We start from the raw sequence: 17,058 nt of genomic DNA, 5'->3' as shown, positions 1-17,058 counted from the left end.
GTACAGGAATTGACGGGTCTGAAGAACCTGACACCAGACTGAAATCCAGCTAGGTCCAAAAGATCAGATAGCTGGTGCGAAGTCCATATAGGTCAACAAGCCGACTTGATATCTGATAGAAAGTCCCATTAGGTCCATAGGACCTGACAGCCGACAGAAATCCAGTTGGGTCTGTGGACCTGACAACTAGCATAAAGACTTGGTGGGTCAAGAGGCTAGTCAACCGACTACAAGTTGGTTAGTAAAAGTAAGTCGCTAGAAGAGAGTGATTCGGTGAGGACGCGTTCCGATTAAGGGATAGAAGGCATCAGTCCAGTTTAGGGATCTGAAAGTTTAGGTCTTTTTCAGATCCCTAAACTGAGACCTTAAATAGATCCTGGTCTCGAGGAGACAGAATTTAATTACTACTCAGTATGATTGTGCCAACACTTGTTTTGTAGGTTATTATTTAGTTTATTGGGCTGACACACTTTGTAGGGCAAGAAGAGCGCAAAAACCTCAGGTGAACAGTACTCGAGGTGCCTTCCAGGGGATGGAAGGCGCCTTCAAGCAGTGGAAGTTGCCTTAGCACTGTTCATAGAAGGTGTCTTGGCACTATTCATAGAAAACGCCTTCAGTGCATGGAAGGCCCCTTCTGCAGGATAAAGTTTAGACCTCATCACGAATAAGGGCCAACTTGTTCAGGATCAAAATTGCCACATTAGAGGCACCTTCAAGGCCTCTGAAGGCACCTTCCACAGCCTTTATAAGGGCTTCCCGACTTAAGCTACTCCAACAACTTTCGTACAAACTTCTACGCATTCATTTGAGGTTCTGACTACTTCGGCTTCCTGCTGTGACTCTGCTACGACGTTGTTGTGCTCGACTATTGCTGAAGAGTCGACTGAGATTGAGCCTAAGCTAGCAATCTTCGAAGGTGTTAGGTAATGAATATGTAATATGTGTACTTAACTATATACAAAAGGACAAGTGCAGAATGTTGCACTTGTTCCGTCCTGTATACTTGATTTCCTTTTCCGGAAGTACTGGAAAAGGTATTTTAGTGAATTACCACTCGATAAGTCCGTGGGACCTAGATCTTGGAGTAGGAGTCGCCAAAGGCTCCGAACCAAGTAAATCGACCGTGTCTGATTTTGTCTTCTATCTTGTGTTTTTTTTATTTTTCGTTGTGTACTTTGCTTTTAAAATAAAAAATAAGTTTTAAAAAATCACGTGATTCACCCCCCTCTCCTCTAGTATCAGAGCAGTTTCTGCTCTGAATTGGTGCGACCACCAATCAAGCCAGGGGAAATTGATTTATTTTCTTTGGATTTCAGTTTTTTGTATTCTATTTGAATCGATAAAAGTTTACTTCTTCAAATAACTCTTTTTCGTTCAATTTTTATTCAAAGTTGGTGCAACACCACTTGAGTTCCTTGATATATTTTAATGTTTTTTAAAACTCTGCTAATCCAAGACAAAGTCTTCATACCTTCTTCTAGTTTTCTATTTCAGTTCTAAATGCCCCAAAACAAAGGATACAGCATCATGTGTCCACCACTTTTCAATTGAGACAATTTTTCATATTAGAAGAAACGGATGGAGGTATACCTGAAGACTGACTTCGACCAATGGTTTAGCTTCACCAAAGGATACAAGACGCCCATTGACAACGTCGGAATTCTAATGGACCCAGAAAATTAGAATCCAGAAATGAAGAAGAAGGCTCAAATTGACTTCAAGGCCCTCAACACAATCCAGTGCGGATTAACAAAGGAGGAGCTGAACCGTGTCGGCCCATATGAAAACGCAAAGGAGTTATGGGATAAGCTCGTAGAACTACACGAAAGAACCAACAACGTAAAGGAAACAAAAAGAGACTTATTTTAAATAAATTATTTAATATTAAAATATAGGAAGAAGAATCAACCAGTCAATTGCACGTGAGGATAAAAGACATCCTCAACGAGCCCCACATAATCGGACATCAGATGGAGAATCAAGATCTGATCAGGCATGCTCTAAACGTATTTCCTCGAAATGCATTGTGGGCATCCATTGTGGATGCATACAAAATCTTGAGGAATCTTTCTAAACTTAAATTAGATGAACTTTTCTATGAAATAGAGCTATACGAACAGATTAACGCCAAACCCGAGAAAGGCATTGCTCTTGTTGTAGGAATGCCAAAAAAAATTCAGAACTATACCAGAACCTGAAGTTGAGTCCGACCCAACCTCAGACGATGAAGAATACCTAGTGAACCTAGTAAGAAAAATGTTTACTAGGAGAAAGAAGAATTTCACCAAAAAGGGCCCGCAGAAGATTAACTCCACTTCTAACTCCAACAACAACAAGGCGAACGTCACATGCTTTGGATGCAATAAGAAGGGGGCATTACAAGAACAACTATCCAAATCTCAAGAAGAATAAAGTCCTTAAGGTGACTTGGGGCAAATCATCCATGGAGGAATCAGACGGCGATGAACCAAGGCATACCAACTACCTCGCGCTGATGGCACATGGACCAGAGTTGGAGAGTGAATCAGAAGATGGGTCCGAACCCGAATCAAGCCACGACTTAATACTTGTTTCTGAAGATTCGGATAAGGTACAGTTTATCTTAAGCAAAAAGTTCTTTAAAATTATAGCATGCTTACATGAGAAATTAACTGTATATGAAGAAAAAATAAACGAACTAACCAAAGAAAATAAAGTACTTAACGAACAACTAAATTCAAACTTAACAATTAAGCCAATTCAACCTGAAATTTGGACTCAAGTTGCACAACTTGAGGAAGATAATTCCATATTGAAAAGCGAAGTACTTGAACTAAAACAACTATTAGAAAATTTCACAATAAGATCTAAGAATTTGGATATGATACTTGAATCATAAAGAGCTGTGTACAATAAGTCCGGACTTAGATACAAGTCCAATTCAACTAACAAAACATTTATATCTTTAGTCAACAAGCATAAAAATTAAACCAAGACGTAGGTTCCGAAAGCATACCTAACCACCCAAATATAAATCAATCAATACTACGTACCTAACAAAAAAAATACACTCCTAAAACCAAATAAACCAAGTAACTCAACCTCAATCTCAAAAGTTAAACCCACTAAACTAAATTTAATAAGATCAAACAAACCAATAACCAAACCTAAATTAAATAACAACAAAATTAATCAAACCCCAAGCTATAACCAAGTCTACTATAACTATAAAACAAATCGATATAAACCCAAAACCTAAACCCAAAGTCCAACAATTCAGGGAGAGGCTCCAAACTAGCTGACACCTCCAAAATCAATAACTTACCCAAGAGGGTAATTAAGACTAGTCGAAAAAGGGACAAAAGTTTAACTTGATAAACGGTACTGGTGAAGTTTTGGATGATAGTAGGTTAGGGAAACTAGATCTATGCGTGTCTAGGAAGATATAGCTTCGACCTGGTACATTTGGCTTAGTAAAACTAACTGAAGCTACTCCTTACGAATCCTAATTGGTTAGACCAGAGTTTTATATTAAGTTCAATGAATAGGACTATTTAGAAAAGTTCGAAGCCATGATTACTCTAATGATATCCAGATGACTCACCATAGCTTAGAAATTTATCTAAAGAATGTCTATTTGTTGAACCCAAAGTTAAACTTAAATCTAACACAAAGTTAAATCCAACCCTAAAATTCAACCTAATTTATCTCACAATAATATACGATTCCTGATTGAAAATGCAAATCAGGTGAGATGATTAAGGAACTAAATTAAAAACTAAAACTTAAATTAAAATTAAAATTAAAATTAAAATTAAAATTAAAATTAAATTAAAAACTTAAATTAAAATTAAAATTAAAATTAAAATTAAAATTAAAATTAAAATTAAATTAAATTAAAAACTAAAATTAAATTAAATTTGAAACTTAAATTAAGAAAAAAAAATTACGCCCTAAACCCTAAACCTTAAACCTTAAACCCTAAACCCTAAACCCACCGAAGGCACCTCATGACAATCGGAGACGCCCTCGAAAGGGCGAGAAAAAATCTTGCCCTAATCAACTGAAGGCGCCTTCAGCCGGTTAAAGATGCCTTCCATAACACATGGAAGACGCCTTCCGTCAGGTTGAAGGCGCCTTCAATCAAATTTTTTTTAGCGAACAGAGGGCAACTCTGTTCACGAATCAACTCGTGGCAAGGCGCCTTCTAGCAATTATCTTTCACGGCTTCTCAACTTTTTCACCACCAACCCTCAATAATGCCTCCTAGGTATACTCTAACTCAATCTATCTAGTTAATATTTGAATACTTGTGTGTTTCCTTTGTCAAAACCATGCTTGTATGTTTAAAATTGTAGGAAACGATGACATGTTAACTCTAGCTCTAGCAATGCCCCATCTGTTGATGCTAGATTCCCCACTGAACGACTTAGGTTAGATTTTTTTACAACATATATATGTTACACTAAAGTCTAGGTTTCTTGAGTAGGTCGTTCTTTACCAGATACTATGCACCTATCATAGAGATTATTGATTACTACCAGTTAGATAAACTAGTTTACTGTAGTCATGCAATAAATCTAAACTTATGTACACAGTTTTATAACAATCTTGTTAAGATTGATGACCATACTTATTCTACTAGAGTTGGTGGGAAGGACTTTCACTTCTCCCCCACTCTATTATATGATAGGTTAAAACTCAGGAGTTCAGCTTGTCCATTTTTATGCTTCCCTAGTGATTTGTCATTTAACGAACTCTACTTCCATATTACATTAGATACTATCTACATGTATTTTTTGGGGGAGGAGAGACTAGCTACTGTGACTAATTTTAGGTCACTCTCTCTTAGGGTCCAGGACTATATCCTGTATCGAGTCCTGACCACATGCATTTTTCCGATCACATCTCGTGATGTCGTGATGATGTGACCCTCTCACTCCTTCTTCCTATATGCACTTTGTTAGCATCTTGACATCGACATCGCATTACACATATTTCATAATGTCATTCATGCATCCAGTCTCGTCACTAGGCGTCAGGCTCATATGTCCTATTGTCACATTTTTGACATACATATTCTAGACCATAGAGGTAGATATGACTTAGGATACATCCACTCCACTTAGCGCATATGATGAGATTGGTCAGCGACAGCTTGCACTAGTGCATATAGAGGTCATAGCTCAGGGGGACTAGCATGGAGAGTGGGACCACAGTCAGACATACCAGACGAGGCCGAGAACGATTTCTCACCTATTATTCCGGCCGAGGGAGAGGAGTTGCCGACATTCACGATCGATGAGCTCTTTGGACAACCTCTGACTCAACCCAGCCCTCGACCTCGACCTCGACCTCGACCTCACTATCCGTCGAGGACCGACTAGCATGACTTGAGGAGTCTTCCACATAGCTCCGACAGTCAATCTCAGACAAATTCAGCACTCTTCAGGGAGAGATGACTATCGAATTCTCCTCGCTCCGGGAGGAGATGACCACCGGACTGTAGTAGATTCTCCGAGCCTTGTGAGTACCTAAGCAGTCCCCACCCCCTCCAACTGATGAGGACCAAATTTGATAATTTTAGTACACTATCATACTTTGTATACTTGGTTGACTGGATCTATAGAGTTGTCCACTTTTTGTCATCTTATTTGGATAATCTAGGATTATGTCTTATAGACTAGGCTTGCTATTTTTAAAATATTTTTCAAATAATTTATAAATTCTCGGAAAATTTTCTTACTTTCTAAAAATTCCCATTTTGCCTAGATTTTTAAAAATTAATTTTAGCCATAGTCTAGATCAAATTCATAGAAAGTATGATTTTATAGAGTTAGGACTTGAGTATCTCACAAACACACTAGGACTCCCTTGATTGTGTATTCAAAAACTTAGAACAGTGTGAGATGTGTAGACAAATTGCCTAGACTTATGATGTTTATATCAGTGCATCGACACAAGTCTAAGTGAAAGTACCAAATCTACAGTGATCAAGTTAGATAATTCATCTTAGTCAAACACTAACTAACTTGACTAACCAAGTGAACACTGCTATCTCATAATAGTTAGCTAGTAACTAAAGGTTAGACATTTAAGAACAATTTCTATATGTTTATTTTCCTTAAGATATATCAGTTTCAGGGGAAGAATACTCTCAAAAATATTTTCTTTAACTTACAAGCAAGTTTGAAAAACCTGCGATCTTTGAATATCCTTCTAAAATAATGTCAAGTATAAACTCAAAAAGTACTTTTTATTTTAAAACATTGAAAACTGGTATGAAGACCTAGTAGATCAAGAGGCTAGTCAACCGACTGCAAGTTGGTAAGTAAAGGTAAGTCACTAGAGGAGAGTGACTCGGTAAGGACGCGTTCCAGTTAAGGGACAGTAGGCGTCGGTCCAATTTAGGTCCATTTCGGATCCCTAAACTGAGATCTTGACTAGATTCTGGTCTCAAGGAGACAAGATTTAATTACTACTCAGTATGATTATGCTAACACTCGTCTTGCAATTTATTATTTGATTTATTGGACTAATATACTTTGTAGGGCAAGAAGAACACAAAAAGCCTCGAGTGAATAGTACCCGAGACGTCTTCCAGGGGATGGAAGGCACCTTCAAGTAGTAGAAGGCGCCTTGGCACTGTTCATAGAAAACGCCTTTAGTGCATGGAAAGCACCTTCTACAAAATAAAGTTTAGACCTCGTCACGGATAAGGGTCAGCTTGTTCAGGATCAGAATTGCCACATTGGAGGCGCCTTCAAAGCCTCTGAAGGTGCCTTCCACAGCCTTTATAAGGGCTTCTCGACCTAAGCTACTACAACAACTTCCGTATAAGCTTCTACGCGTCTATTTGAGGTTCTGACTGTTCCAGCTTCCTGTTGTGACTCTACTATGAAGCCGTTGCGCCCAACTACTGTCGAGGAGCTGACTGACACCGAGCCTAAGCTGACAATCTTCGAAGGTTTTGGGTAATGAATTTGTAATCTGTGTACTTACCTATTTGCAAAAGGACAAGTGCAAGGTGCTGCACTTGTTCCATCCTTCTGTGTACTCGACCTTTTCCGGAGGTACCAGAAAAATATTTTAGTGAATTACCCATCGATATGTCTGTGGGACATATGTTTTGGAGTAGGAGTCGTCGAAGGCTCCAAACCAAGTAAACTAACCATATCTGATTTTGTCTTCTAACTTGTGTTTTTAATTAGTTCCCGCTGCATACTTTGCTTTTAAAAGAAAAGACAAGTTTTAAAAAAAAATACGTGATTCCCCCCCCCCCCCCCCCCTTCTCACATACATCCAACATTCGCTCAATCGTGACATATTGAAACTATTGCCTAGCATCTGGTCAACGTTGACCTGTTGGGACTTCATCACTAAGTGTCCGATCAATCCTTTGATCCACTTGGACTTTCCTCCTCGTGCTAAGTGTCTGGTCAATCTTGACTCGCTTAGACTTACCATCTCGTGTCAAGTGTCTAATCCTCCATAATCTACTTGGACTTCCAAACACCAGATGTTCGGTCAGCCTTGACCCACCTGGATTTCTACATGTTTGGCTTCACTCATCAAAGCTTTTCACCACCTAGCTTCACTTACCAGGAGTTTCCTCTGCCTAGTTTCACTTACTAGGATTTTTCACCTGGCTTCACTCACCCGTATTTTTCCCAATGTCTTGCTTCACTCAGTAGGGTTTTTCACCTGCTTGGCTTCACTTACCAGGACTTTTTAGCTGTTTGGCTTTACTCACCGGGGCTTTATAATCTACCTGACTTTACTCACCAAGACTTTCCACATCAAGTGTCTGATCAACACTAACCTACTTAGATTTTCTTCTTTGTCCAACCTTCCTGTTGGTCCTGCCCTTACCTAACCTCTAGTTAGGACTTTCCAATCAGGTATTCAGTCAACCTTAATTTACTTGACTCTTCTGATCAACCTTTGACCATCAATATCTCATATAGATACTTACACCTGCAATCTCTATACATTGTTAAACATCAAAACTTAAATATTAAGACTCAAGCTTGAGTCAACTCAAACTTAGTCAATTCAGTCAACCTTGACTCAAGAGAAATTGCACCAACACATCCCCGATTGGAAACATCCCTCGGCCTCTCCACTCTTATTCTCCCCACAACCTCAGCAGAATCGAGCTCCTCTCCCCTGCCGATGCTGGATTGATGTTCTTATTATCCCCCACGTCCTCTGCGGGATTGAACTCCTCTCCCTGTCGATAAGGAATTAGTGTTCTTATTATCCCCACAACCTCTGCGGTATTGAGATCCTCTCCTCGATCAAGGCAAGATCCATGATGTGGTGTTTTAATTATCCCCACGACCTCCGCGAGATCGAGCTCCTCTCCTCAATCAGGGCGGAATTTATCTTCTTGTTATCCCCATGACCTACATGATTGAACTCCTCTCCCTGATCAAGACATGATTGGTGTTCTTATTATCCTAACGACCTTAACGGGATAGAGCTTTTCTCCCCATCCCCCAACCTCGACTATTGCAAGCTTTCCCACTGGACTTTCTGAGTCTCTCTTGAGTGTTTGGCAGCTTTATTCTCTATCTTGCCCAACGACTTGACTCCCTGACTAGACCTCTTAGATCATTTTTATAGCTCAGTTGTCAAGCGTCCCACGCTTCTTGAATCAGAATTTGTTCAATTTTACTCTTCAATCTAACTTGAAAGAGGGGCGTGTGATGTACATAGAGAACCCGCTCAGATCAGTCAGCCCACCCTGGTCAGTAGCTTACCCTGGTCAATCAGCCTATAGATGAGAGCATTCTCTCTAAGCCCCATCCGAAAGAACTCTCTCGACCGAACGCTTGCACAAAGGAGCTTACCGGGGCAAAAGCGTTCTTGCCGCACTGTTCTTTTCGACCTCAATCTATGACTACCCTTGACGACCGCAGCCACCGTACTCGCGGTCCATAACCGCCCTTGATGGGGCAATCTACACCAAATGTGATGCCTAGTAAATGGTCAGACCATGCCAAATACACAAGTTCGTCGGGTGCCCCCCTTGGCGGCTGACCCTTTTTCGTTGACTGAGCTACCTCTCAGCTCGTGTGGTAGCCCATATGTAGTTCTGTCACATCTGGTTATATAAGGATGAGTGAAGGTAAGTGAAGGAATAATTTCCTCTTACATGCAAAGATCTTTCGTCTCTCTTAAGCTCTCACAATTCTCTTGTCTTTTCCTCATGCATATACTCGTGAGCTTCAACTCTCAGCCCAGTGCTAACTTGACCCTTAGAGGGATCACGACGGCCATGCTGATGCCTGTTGAGTCACGTTGATACATAGGATCTCAGTTCGATCGGAAGGCGGATGAAGTTTGCAAAAAAAGAGGGAGGGAGAGATCCGAGCAGAGGGAGGGGAGAGACCCGGCGCAGCAGATGACACCATCAAAAATAAATCCCGTATAGCAGCTTCTCTGTATAAACACACCCAGGAGGCACCTTCCATTAATTATTCTCCTGAAACAAAGCATTTCTCCATGGGAAAAAATAAAGAGAGGGAAAATCCTCCTACAGTAGTTCTTCACTGAAACTATTCTGTGTGGTGTTCTTGCTCCCTATCTTTTCGATACGTATCGTTTCACATTCTTACTGAGAACAGTGGTACACTATGTATTCAGTCGATTAATAGTGAAAGTGATAGATTCAATTTCATAAAAGTTTTATGCTGGTATCAAGATAAATCAGAAAATACTTATAACGGACGGACTATCGACCAGTGTTCTTAGATTAACCATCTACTAAAAAGAAATTCATCCATTAATTCACTAAAACTAAAATTAGATTCATTGCGCCTTTCTGAAGCTATGTTTCTTATTGCTTAGTTAATTTGCAGGGAGGGTTTTGAGTCAAGATTGTGATCTGTCTAGCGTTCATGTGCTACAGTGCAACATGGGGAGAAGAATGGGGTTGACTCAGTGTTCGAGTTACAGGTTAGGAATGCAGCTGCACGGTTCAGTGTGTTCCTGCGCTCTTTGGGATTCTCTAGCTCCATTGCGGTCGATCCGAAGCTATTTCATCGTGAGGGAGAGTACTATTTGTTAACGATGGCCAGAGCGTCGAGAACAACCAGTTGGTCAAGTTCTGGTACGCCTGAAACAGGGGCGTTTTCCATGTCGCCGAACTTCAGTACCAGGTGCTGAAGAAAAGAAGGAATAGATGAAGGAAGAATTTAAGTGTTTATTATTATGATGATGATGATATTATGCATTAATGTATTGGTTAGTATGCAAAAATTATATATACTTTCAACTCCAATGAACTCTACTTGTCTGGCTAAAGAATTTATTGATCTTTGAACAAGATAGATATCTGCTTCACCTATTTTCTGCATCTTTATCATCAAGTAATGTTAGTCCCAACTACTTGGGCAAATTTATTGGCACAATTGTAGGATTCTCTTGATGAATTGGCTAGCATTGATCATTCACTTCTTTATGTAGTCCAAGTGACTGTTTCATTTAAATGCATGAAAATTGGATTGAGCAAGTAGATAAGTAGTGAAGTACTTGTACTATAACTCAAAAGGAGGCCAAAAGATTCAAATACATCATTTTGAACTAGTAATTGATTCAGATAAATAATGAGCAATTTATAGAGTTGAGGTGTGAATGAATCAAGAGTTCAACCGAGCCAAACAAATTCATAATCAAACAAAATGAGCAGGTGGATGAACTCTCTATGGTAGATAGCAAACATCTGAAGTCTTCCTAGTCTGTACATATTTTATATGAAGGGAACGGGCATGAGATACAAAAGGCTAACTACTATTTCACTTACTCAAAACTTCTATTTCTTTTCTTCTGTCTCCATGAACTCTTCTATTTCTTTTGATCTCCATGAATCTCTTCAAACCTCTTGGCTCCTCTTTGCTTATGTTCCTCTTGTGAGTGCCTTCACTAGTAACCAGTCCTCCACTAGAGTATTCCTTTGCTTCAAACACTGAGGAAGTAAAAGATGTATCTGGTGCTACGAAAGACATTGGTCCGTCCAACAGGATTCCAACAGATCCATCCTGATGAGGCGGTGGGAACTTTTCGCTTTTGCTTGTCACATTTATATGAGTCATCAATCGCATTCTCTGCAACTTAGCAGCAGAGGAAAAGATACCAACTTGAGTTCATGAGAAAAATAAAGAAAATCACAAGATGTTAAAAGCCAGCCTTGATAGGAAGAAAAAAATATCTTTCAGAGATTATATTAGAATCAATTAGACCACTTGAGTCACCAAAAGGGACTAGTAAATGGGAAATAGGAAATATTGCATCTTGTTCTCAGAAGATTACCATTCCATAATACATATACAGCAAATTTGCAGTATCCAAGAATCCACTTTTCTTCTTGCATTGTAATAGTTAATTAGAGGAAGGACAAAGACTATAAATCAATCAATGGTTTCAATCTTCAAAAATATTATTAAGAAACAACAGAATAGAGTAATGTTTAAAACATCCGAGCAAAGGATCCATTTTGTCATTTTTTTCTACAAAACAAATATAATATTTTGATTACGTTGATTGTATAACTTTCCGATTTGAAATTGTATGCTATGGAAACCAAAGCAAGGACAGAGGTTTCTGATGTCCATAATTTATGACATGTTGATTATTTATTCCTTTTTATATTCAAGGATCTATATGATTCTTTCCAGAACCCTATACTTAAGAGCTAATGTCAAAAATAGTCCATATCTATGGTAATTAATGCTTATGTGTAGACGCAATCTATCCTAACTGACTACTAGAAGCAAGATTATAAATTTTTACCTTCCTTTCTCGATGTCTCTCAAAATAGAAGAGAACAAAAGTGAAACAATGGTTTAGCAATAGACTAGAATGCGAACATTAACAGACGTACTTCCAAATTTACTTGCAGCTCTGCATTGGCTTCTGGAGCTGGAACTGCTCTGCTATGGCAATTACGGACACTAGATCGTCTTGATGCTTCAGAATAGCCTTTCCGACAAACAGTGCTTTGTCTGTGTAGTTAAGAAAGCAAGCATGGTTAGTATATGAGTAAGCTTATCCCCGTTAAAGGAGCAGGTATTTACCTTCTGGCCTTCTCTCTCAGTTTTGCATCCATTTCTTTGCTTGGAGGATACTGAGGCAAGCTCGACGGATCACAGGCACAAGGTTCAGTGGTGAAGAACTGTACTAACAGAAAAAATTGGTTATCAATGAATGCTTTTGTTAATATTTGTTACTTGAAAATTTGTAAATTGTCCTTAGATGACTATTTTAATAGTCCGTCCTACTAGTGATGAAATTGGGGTTCCACAAAAGGTAATCATTGAGGTACTCACTTCATGGTTCAAAGCAGTAGTAGCTGTGCCTCTATCATCTGGGTCAAGTGAAAGGAGTGAGTCAATTAGAGATAGAGAAGAAGGTGGAAATTCCTTGAAGGTTTCTCTTATGCAACAGGTGTAGTGTTGTTTTGGCCTCACAATAGTAGTATGCCGCAATTTTGATTTCTTCCAGTACTTTTCTGAAGGTGATCCACACAACTTAAAGATCCTGTGTAGCTGCTCCACCTATGTGCACACGATGAGGAGTTCAAACCTCTAGTTTAGTATAAATGGTATACTATGTCATTACCTCGGTCCTTCCAGGCAATACTGGTTTTCCCATAAATAATTCTGCCAAAATGCAGCCAGCACTCCAGAGATCAATACCAACACCATAGTTTGTTGCACCAAGTAGGAGTTCTGGAGCACGATACCACAACGTGACCACTCGACTAGTCATTCGTGCCTTGCGGCTAGGATCAAAGGTAGAAGCAAGTCCAAAATCAGCTATCTTGAGTGTTCCTTCATTGTCCAAAAGCAAATTTGAACCTTTGATGTCACGGTGCAGGACTCCTCGACTGTGGCAATGCTCAAGACCAGAAAGTAACTGCTTCATGTAGCATTTGACCTGGACCAAATGACAGAACATAGAATATCAAGTGGATATAGCACAAAAGCAAACGTACAAAAAATATGCACACCTATAGATCAAATCCAGTGTTTTTAACGCTCATTTTCTTAGGATATGAACTTAAACTCGATACATATCTCACAGTCAATACACACCTCGTCTATTTTGTAGTGACTTGAAATTTTAACAATTGTGAATCACAAAAGTGAACGAAGCAAAATAGTTGAAGTTGTTGCATCTACATGAACCTGTTTGTTATAAACCATTGTCATAAATGTTTTTTAACATACCAGTCAAACTTTCTTCCTACTCTATTTCAATGCCTAATTAACTGCAAATAAAGAGACAGCGAGAAGAATACTTGAGCTTCACTTTCAATCCCTTTCAGACTAATTATTAGGCTTGAAAAATTTTTAGAGGTGCAAATATTTCCCCTTTTTTTATTTTTTTATCCATCAAAATTGGTCGAATTTTCAAAGTAGAGTACCATCCACCAACAATTGCATCCAAAAGTGGAATGATTAATAATAATAATAATAAATAAATAAATAAAAATGAAGCATTGATAGAACAGTAAAAGAAAGGCATTTAATGCTAAGAATTGACCGGATCACACCACCAGGAAGAAACGCAACTTTGCGTTCCAAAAGTCTGAGAACCTAAATAGGAAATGGGGGATGACCTGGGGCTCCGTGAAATGCACACCGGGTGCTGCAGCGAGTCCAGCGAGGTCATGCTCCATGTACTCAAAGACGAGGTAAAGAGCGGAGGAGACGCGGGAGATGGCAATTCCCTCAAGCCGGACGACGTTAGGGTGGTCGAGCCGCCGGAGCACCGTGATCTCCCTCGCCATGAATCGCACGCTCTCCGGCTCCGCCAGGTCGAAGCGCACTTTCTTCATCGCCACCATCCGCCCCGTCTCCAAGTCCCGCGCCTTATACACGTTGCTGTACGTTCCCGACCCGATCTGGAACCCGCACCAAGACCGGAGCTTTCCTCAACAAAATACCCCAAAATCTCACCTTTAGAATGTGGGAAGGCGGAAGGACCGTACCTTGGCAACCTTGCGGAACGAGTCGGCTCGGCGAGGGTTCCACCCGCGGAGGGATTCTCCAGCGACGGCAAGGAGCCAGATGGGCCAGGTGGAAGGGTCGGGAGGGGAGAGCGCCGGGGGGATGCAGGGGCGTTCTGAGGGCCACGTTGGGGGGGCTTTCTCGGCGGGGGCCGACGGGGCGGCGGCGCTCCGCTTGCTGAGGAGGCAACCCATGGGTGGCTGCCTACATCGAGGGCGGGAAGTGGTTCCCCGGCATGTCGTGGTTGCAACTTACAAAGAGATACTCCCCTCGCAGTATACTGCGCTTGAAGAAGAGAAAAGAGGCAGCGTGAGAGTGGCAAAATTGGAAAAGCACAAAAATCGTTCAGAATATTTCAGGATTGACATTGACTTATATAAACAGCCAGAAAAATTTCCGCAAAAACTAAAAGCGAAAAGTCAACCATAATAAATGTTGTAATTAATAACCCGTCGGTGTGGCATGACGTCACGGTATTGATAATCACTCTTTAATTTTGCATTCCTTTTCCAAAAGATGTTATCATGCCAAGTAATTACCAGAAAAAGAGACGTGTAGAAGGGTAAACTCGCAGATAAAGTGAAGTGGGAGGTCATTCGCGTAGCCCCTTTTCAAACCCCAAACATGCTCCGGATTGGCGTCCAAGAACTCCTGACGACTGAGAACTTGCAATTTATCTCAGAACACGACGCGTGTGCAAGAGGCTTAAATGCGCCTGCCCGTCGCATTCATGCCCTCACCGGATCGCACCCCTTTTCCCAGGATCACTCTCTCCTAGATCCCATGTCTTTACTCAAACAGCAAACTCCAATTTGCAGAATAAAAATAAATCTGCTTAGGATTCTTTTTTATTTCCAGTACACAGCGAGAATACGATAACTATTGAAAAAAAAAAAATGTCCCCTTGGTTAAGATCTATATAATCAGAATCTTCATTTGTTTGAAACAAGCAGATAGATGATTACTAAAAATATTTTATTTCCAGGGTTATCCAATCAATCTACTAACTGCACAAGATTCATCCACCACCTTAATAATAAGGGTTAATAACTTTAAGCCCCCCTGAATTTTATAGCGAGTTACATTTTGCCCCCCTCTATTTAAAAAACTACACTCAACCCCCCTTGACATGAAGTAAAAAAAAGAAAAAAAAATAAATGACCAAAATAACCCTAATCTAAATGACTTCTAAAAAGAAAATGAAAAATAAAAATAAAAATCTTATAAAACCGTTAAAAACTTAACCTTAACTCAACATAATTTATATATAAGTTCAAAATCTCACTTGTTTCTAGAAAAATATCCTCATAAAATTCATATATGTACTAACATAAATAACAGAAAAATAGTAACTCTGAATTCTAAATTAATGAATCAAAATTAAATAAAAATAGAACAAAATTTATCATTAAAAATAAAAAATGAAGTCCATTTATGATTTAGAAAAAAATCATCCTTTTAATTTTTACCCAAAAGTAAATTTTCATTTCAAAACATCTTTTTGAAACGAAAAGTATTTTTAGCTGCTTTGAAATAAAAATTTACCTTTGGACAAAAATTAAAAGAGTGATTTTTTTTCTAAATCGTCAAAGGGTCTTCATTTTATTTTTTTAATGATAAATTTTGTTCCATCTTCATTTAATTTTGATTCATTAATTTAGAATTTTAGCTCTTTTTTATTTGGTAAAATGAGTTTTTGATTGATTAACACTTTTAGAGTTGTTGTTTTTCTGTTGTTTATACTGGTGCATGTATTGTGGTATAAGAAAAAGGCGAATGTGCTCGCCCTAGCACCCCCGCCAACCCGTCCCAGGGCCAACACGAAGGATGTAAATTTATACTGGTGCATGTATGAATTTTGTGAAGATATTTTTTCTAGAAACAAGTGAAATTTTAGACCTAAATATAAATCAGATTTAGTTAAGATTAAGCTTTCAATGGTCTTATGAGATTTTTTTTACTTTTTTCATTTTCTTCTTAAAAATCTAATTTAGGTTAGGGTTATTTTAGTCATTTATTTTTTTTCCTTTTTTTTACTCCATGTCAAAGGGGGTTGAGTGTAGTTTTTTAAATAGAGGGGGGCAAAATGTAACTCGCTATAAAATTCAGGGTGGCTTAAAGTTATTAACCCTAATAATAAATACTAGAAAGTAATAGATAAGAAAAGAATTCAGAGATGAGAGGGACATGCATGCAAAGATAATAAAAAATAATAAGGCAAATGCTTTCATACTTGATGCGGTTTGGCAAATGCCTTCTCCTACTGCAGTGACACAGGCTGCCATAAGCCTGAAGCCATTAAAGTTGCTGCATCTGATCTCATTTCAAGACGATTAACAATTAGAACAGTTTAGCAAGCAACTTGAAACAACACCAAGTATATAATTCCAATTTACCCAAGTAAAGCCATCACCTCTTCCTCTCTTATCTACCAGTCTGTTCCATTCTCTTCTCACAGCTTTCTGGTCTCCACGCTGAAAAGGACAACACTAGCTAGTAAGCATTCAATGTATGGGAGCCTGAGGAATGTGGGTCATAGGTTCATCACTTTTCCCTTTCAAAATTCTACTGGTCTTTCTGCACATAGCAGCTCTGCTCTTGTTACCACTGTGTTGGCTCTGATCTCTCTGGTTCCTCTTTTGCACCCCTCCCCAGGGCCAATCTAAACAGCTCAGTCACAGTCTACTGCTCTTCAAAGCACCATATCATTGCACTGTATGCAACCAAGAATCTAATTTCAGTTTCCTAAATAATTAAGTCCTCAAGTGCATACATAGATACAAAATAAATTTCACCATAAAGGTATTGAATAAAGAAGGATGCTTGCAGCTTTCTGTTCAAAAGATCTGAGCAGTCCTGTGGCAAATGGTTGGATTGCATTGCTTGAAATTCGAGTGCATCATGAAGGCCTATCATTTTAGAAAGATATTTAAAGGGCGGATGCCTTCACAGCTGTCATAATTGCTTTGCCCTGAAATTTCCTATAGTCTTGTACATCTTATTGTAGTGCAATCCATCATCATCATAAATAGCATTTATATTTGAGATAAAAGTTGTATTC

The 17,058-nt window shown here is 39.2% G+C and overlaps 1 protein-coding gene across 2 annotated transcripts; it reads right to left on the bottom strand.

Annotated features, from left to right (window-relative positions):
* Positions 1–10,559: 10,559 nt before the first annotated feature.
* Positions 10,560–14,322, bottom strand: LOC122017469 (probable serine/threonine-protein kinase At1g54610). 2 transcript variants are annotated; one of them, XM_042575094.1, is made up of 7 exons: positions 13,979–14,322; positions 13,607–13,891; positions 12,604–12,921; positions 12,312–12,539; positions 12,060–12,157; positions 11,867–11,987; positions 10,560–11,096 (listed from the first exon to the last, which is right to left on the bottom strand). In XM_042575094.1, the coding sequence occupies exons 1-7, from the start codon at positions 14,189–14,191 to the stop codon at positions 10,782–10,784; spliced, it is 1,578 nt and encodes a 525-aa protein (XP_042431028.1). In that variant the 5' UTR covers positions 14,192–14,322; the 3' UTR covers positions 10,560–10,781. The 2 variants fall into 2 exon arrangements, with proteins under 2 accessions (XP_042431028.1, XP_042431029.1); XM_042575095.1 differs by having other exon boundaries at positions 10,560–11,090; positions 13,979–14,321.
* Between the last annotated feature and the right edge of the window lie 2,736 nt (positions 14,323–17,058).

Source organism: Zingiber officinale, chromosome 8B, assembly GCF_018446385.1.
Source record: "Zingiber officinale cultivar Zhangliang chromosome 8B, Zo_v1.1, whole genome shotgun sequence".
Classification (NCBI taxonomy): domain Eukaryota; kingdom Viridiplantae; phylum Streptophyta; class Magnoliopsida; order Zingiberales; family Zingiberaceae; genus Zingiber; species Zingiber officinale.
This window is presented reverse-complemented; position numbering and strand designations above follow the sequence as displayed.

Coding starts and splice junctions, on each gene's coding strand:
- LOC122017469 (XM_042575094.1), bottom strand. CDS start 14,191: ATGGGTTGCCTCCTCAGCAAGCGGAGCGCCGCCGCCCCGTCGGCCCCC. Junction 11,988..12,059: donor CTGAGAGAGAAGGCCAGAAG/GTAAATACCTGC, acceptor TTAACTACACAG/ACAAAGCACTGTTTGTCGGA. Junction 11,097..11,866: donor AGCTGCAAGTAAATTTGGAA/GTACGTCTGTTA, acceptor TCTGCTGCTAAG/TTGCAGAGAATGCGATTGAT.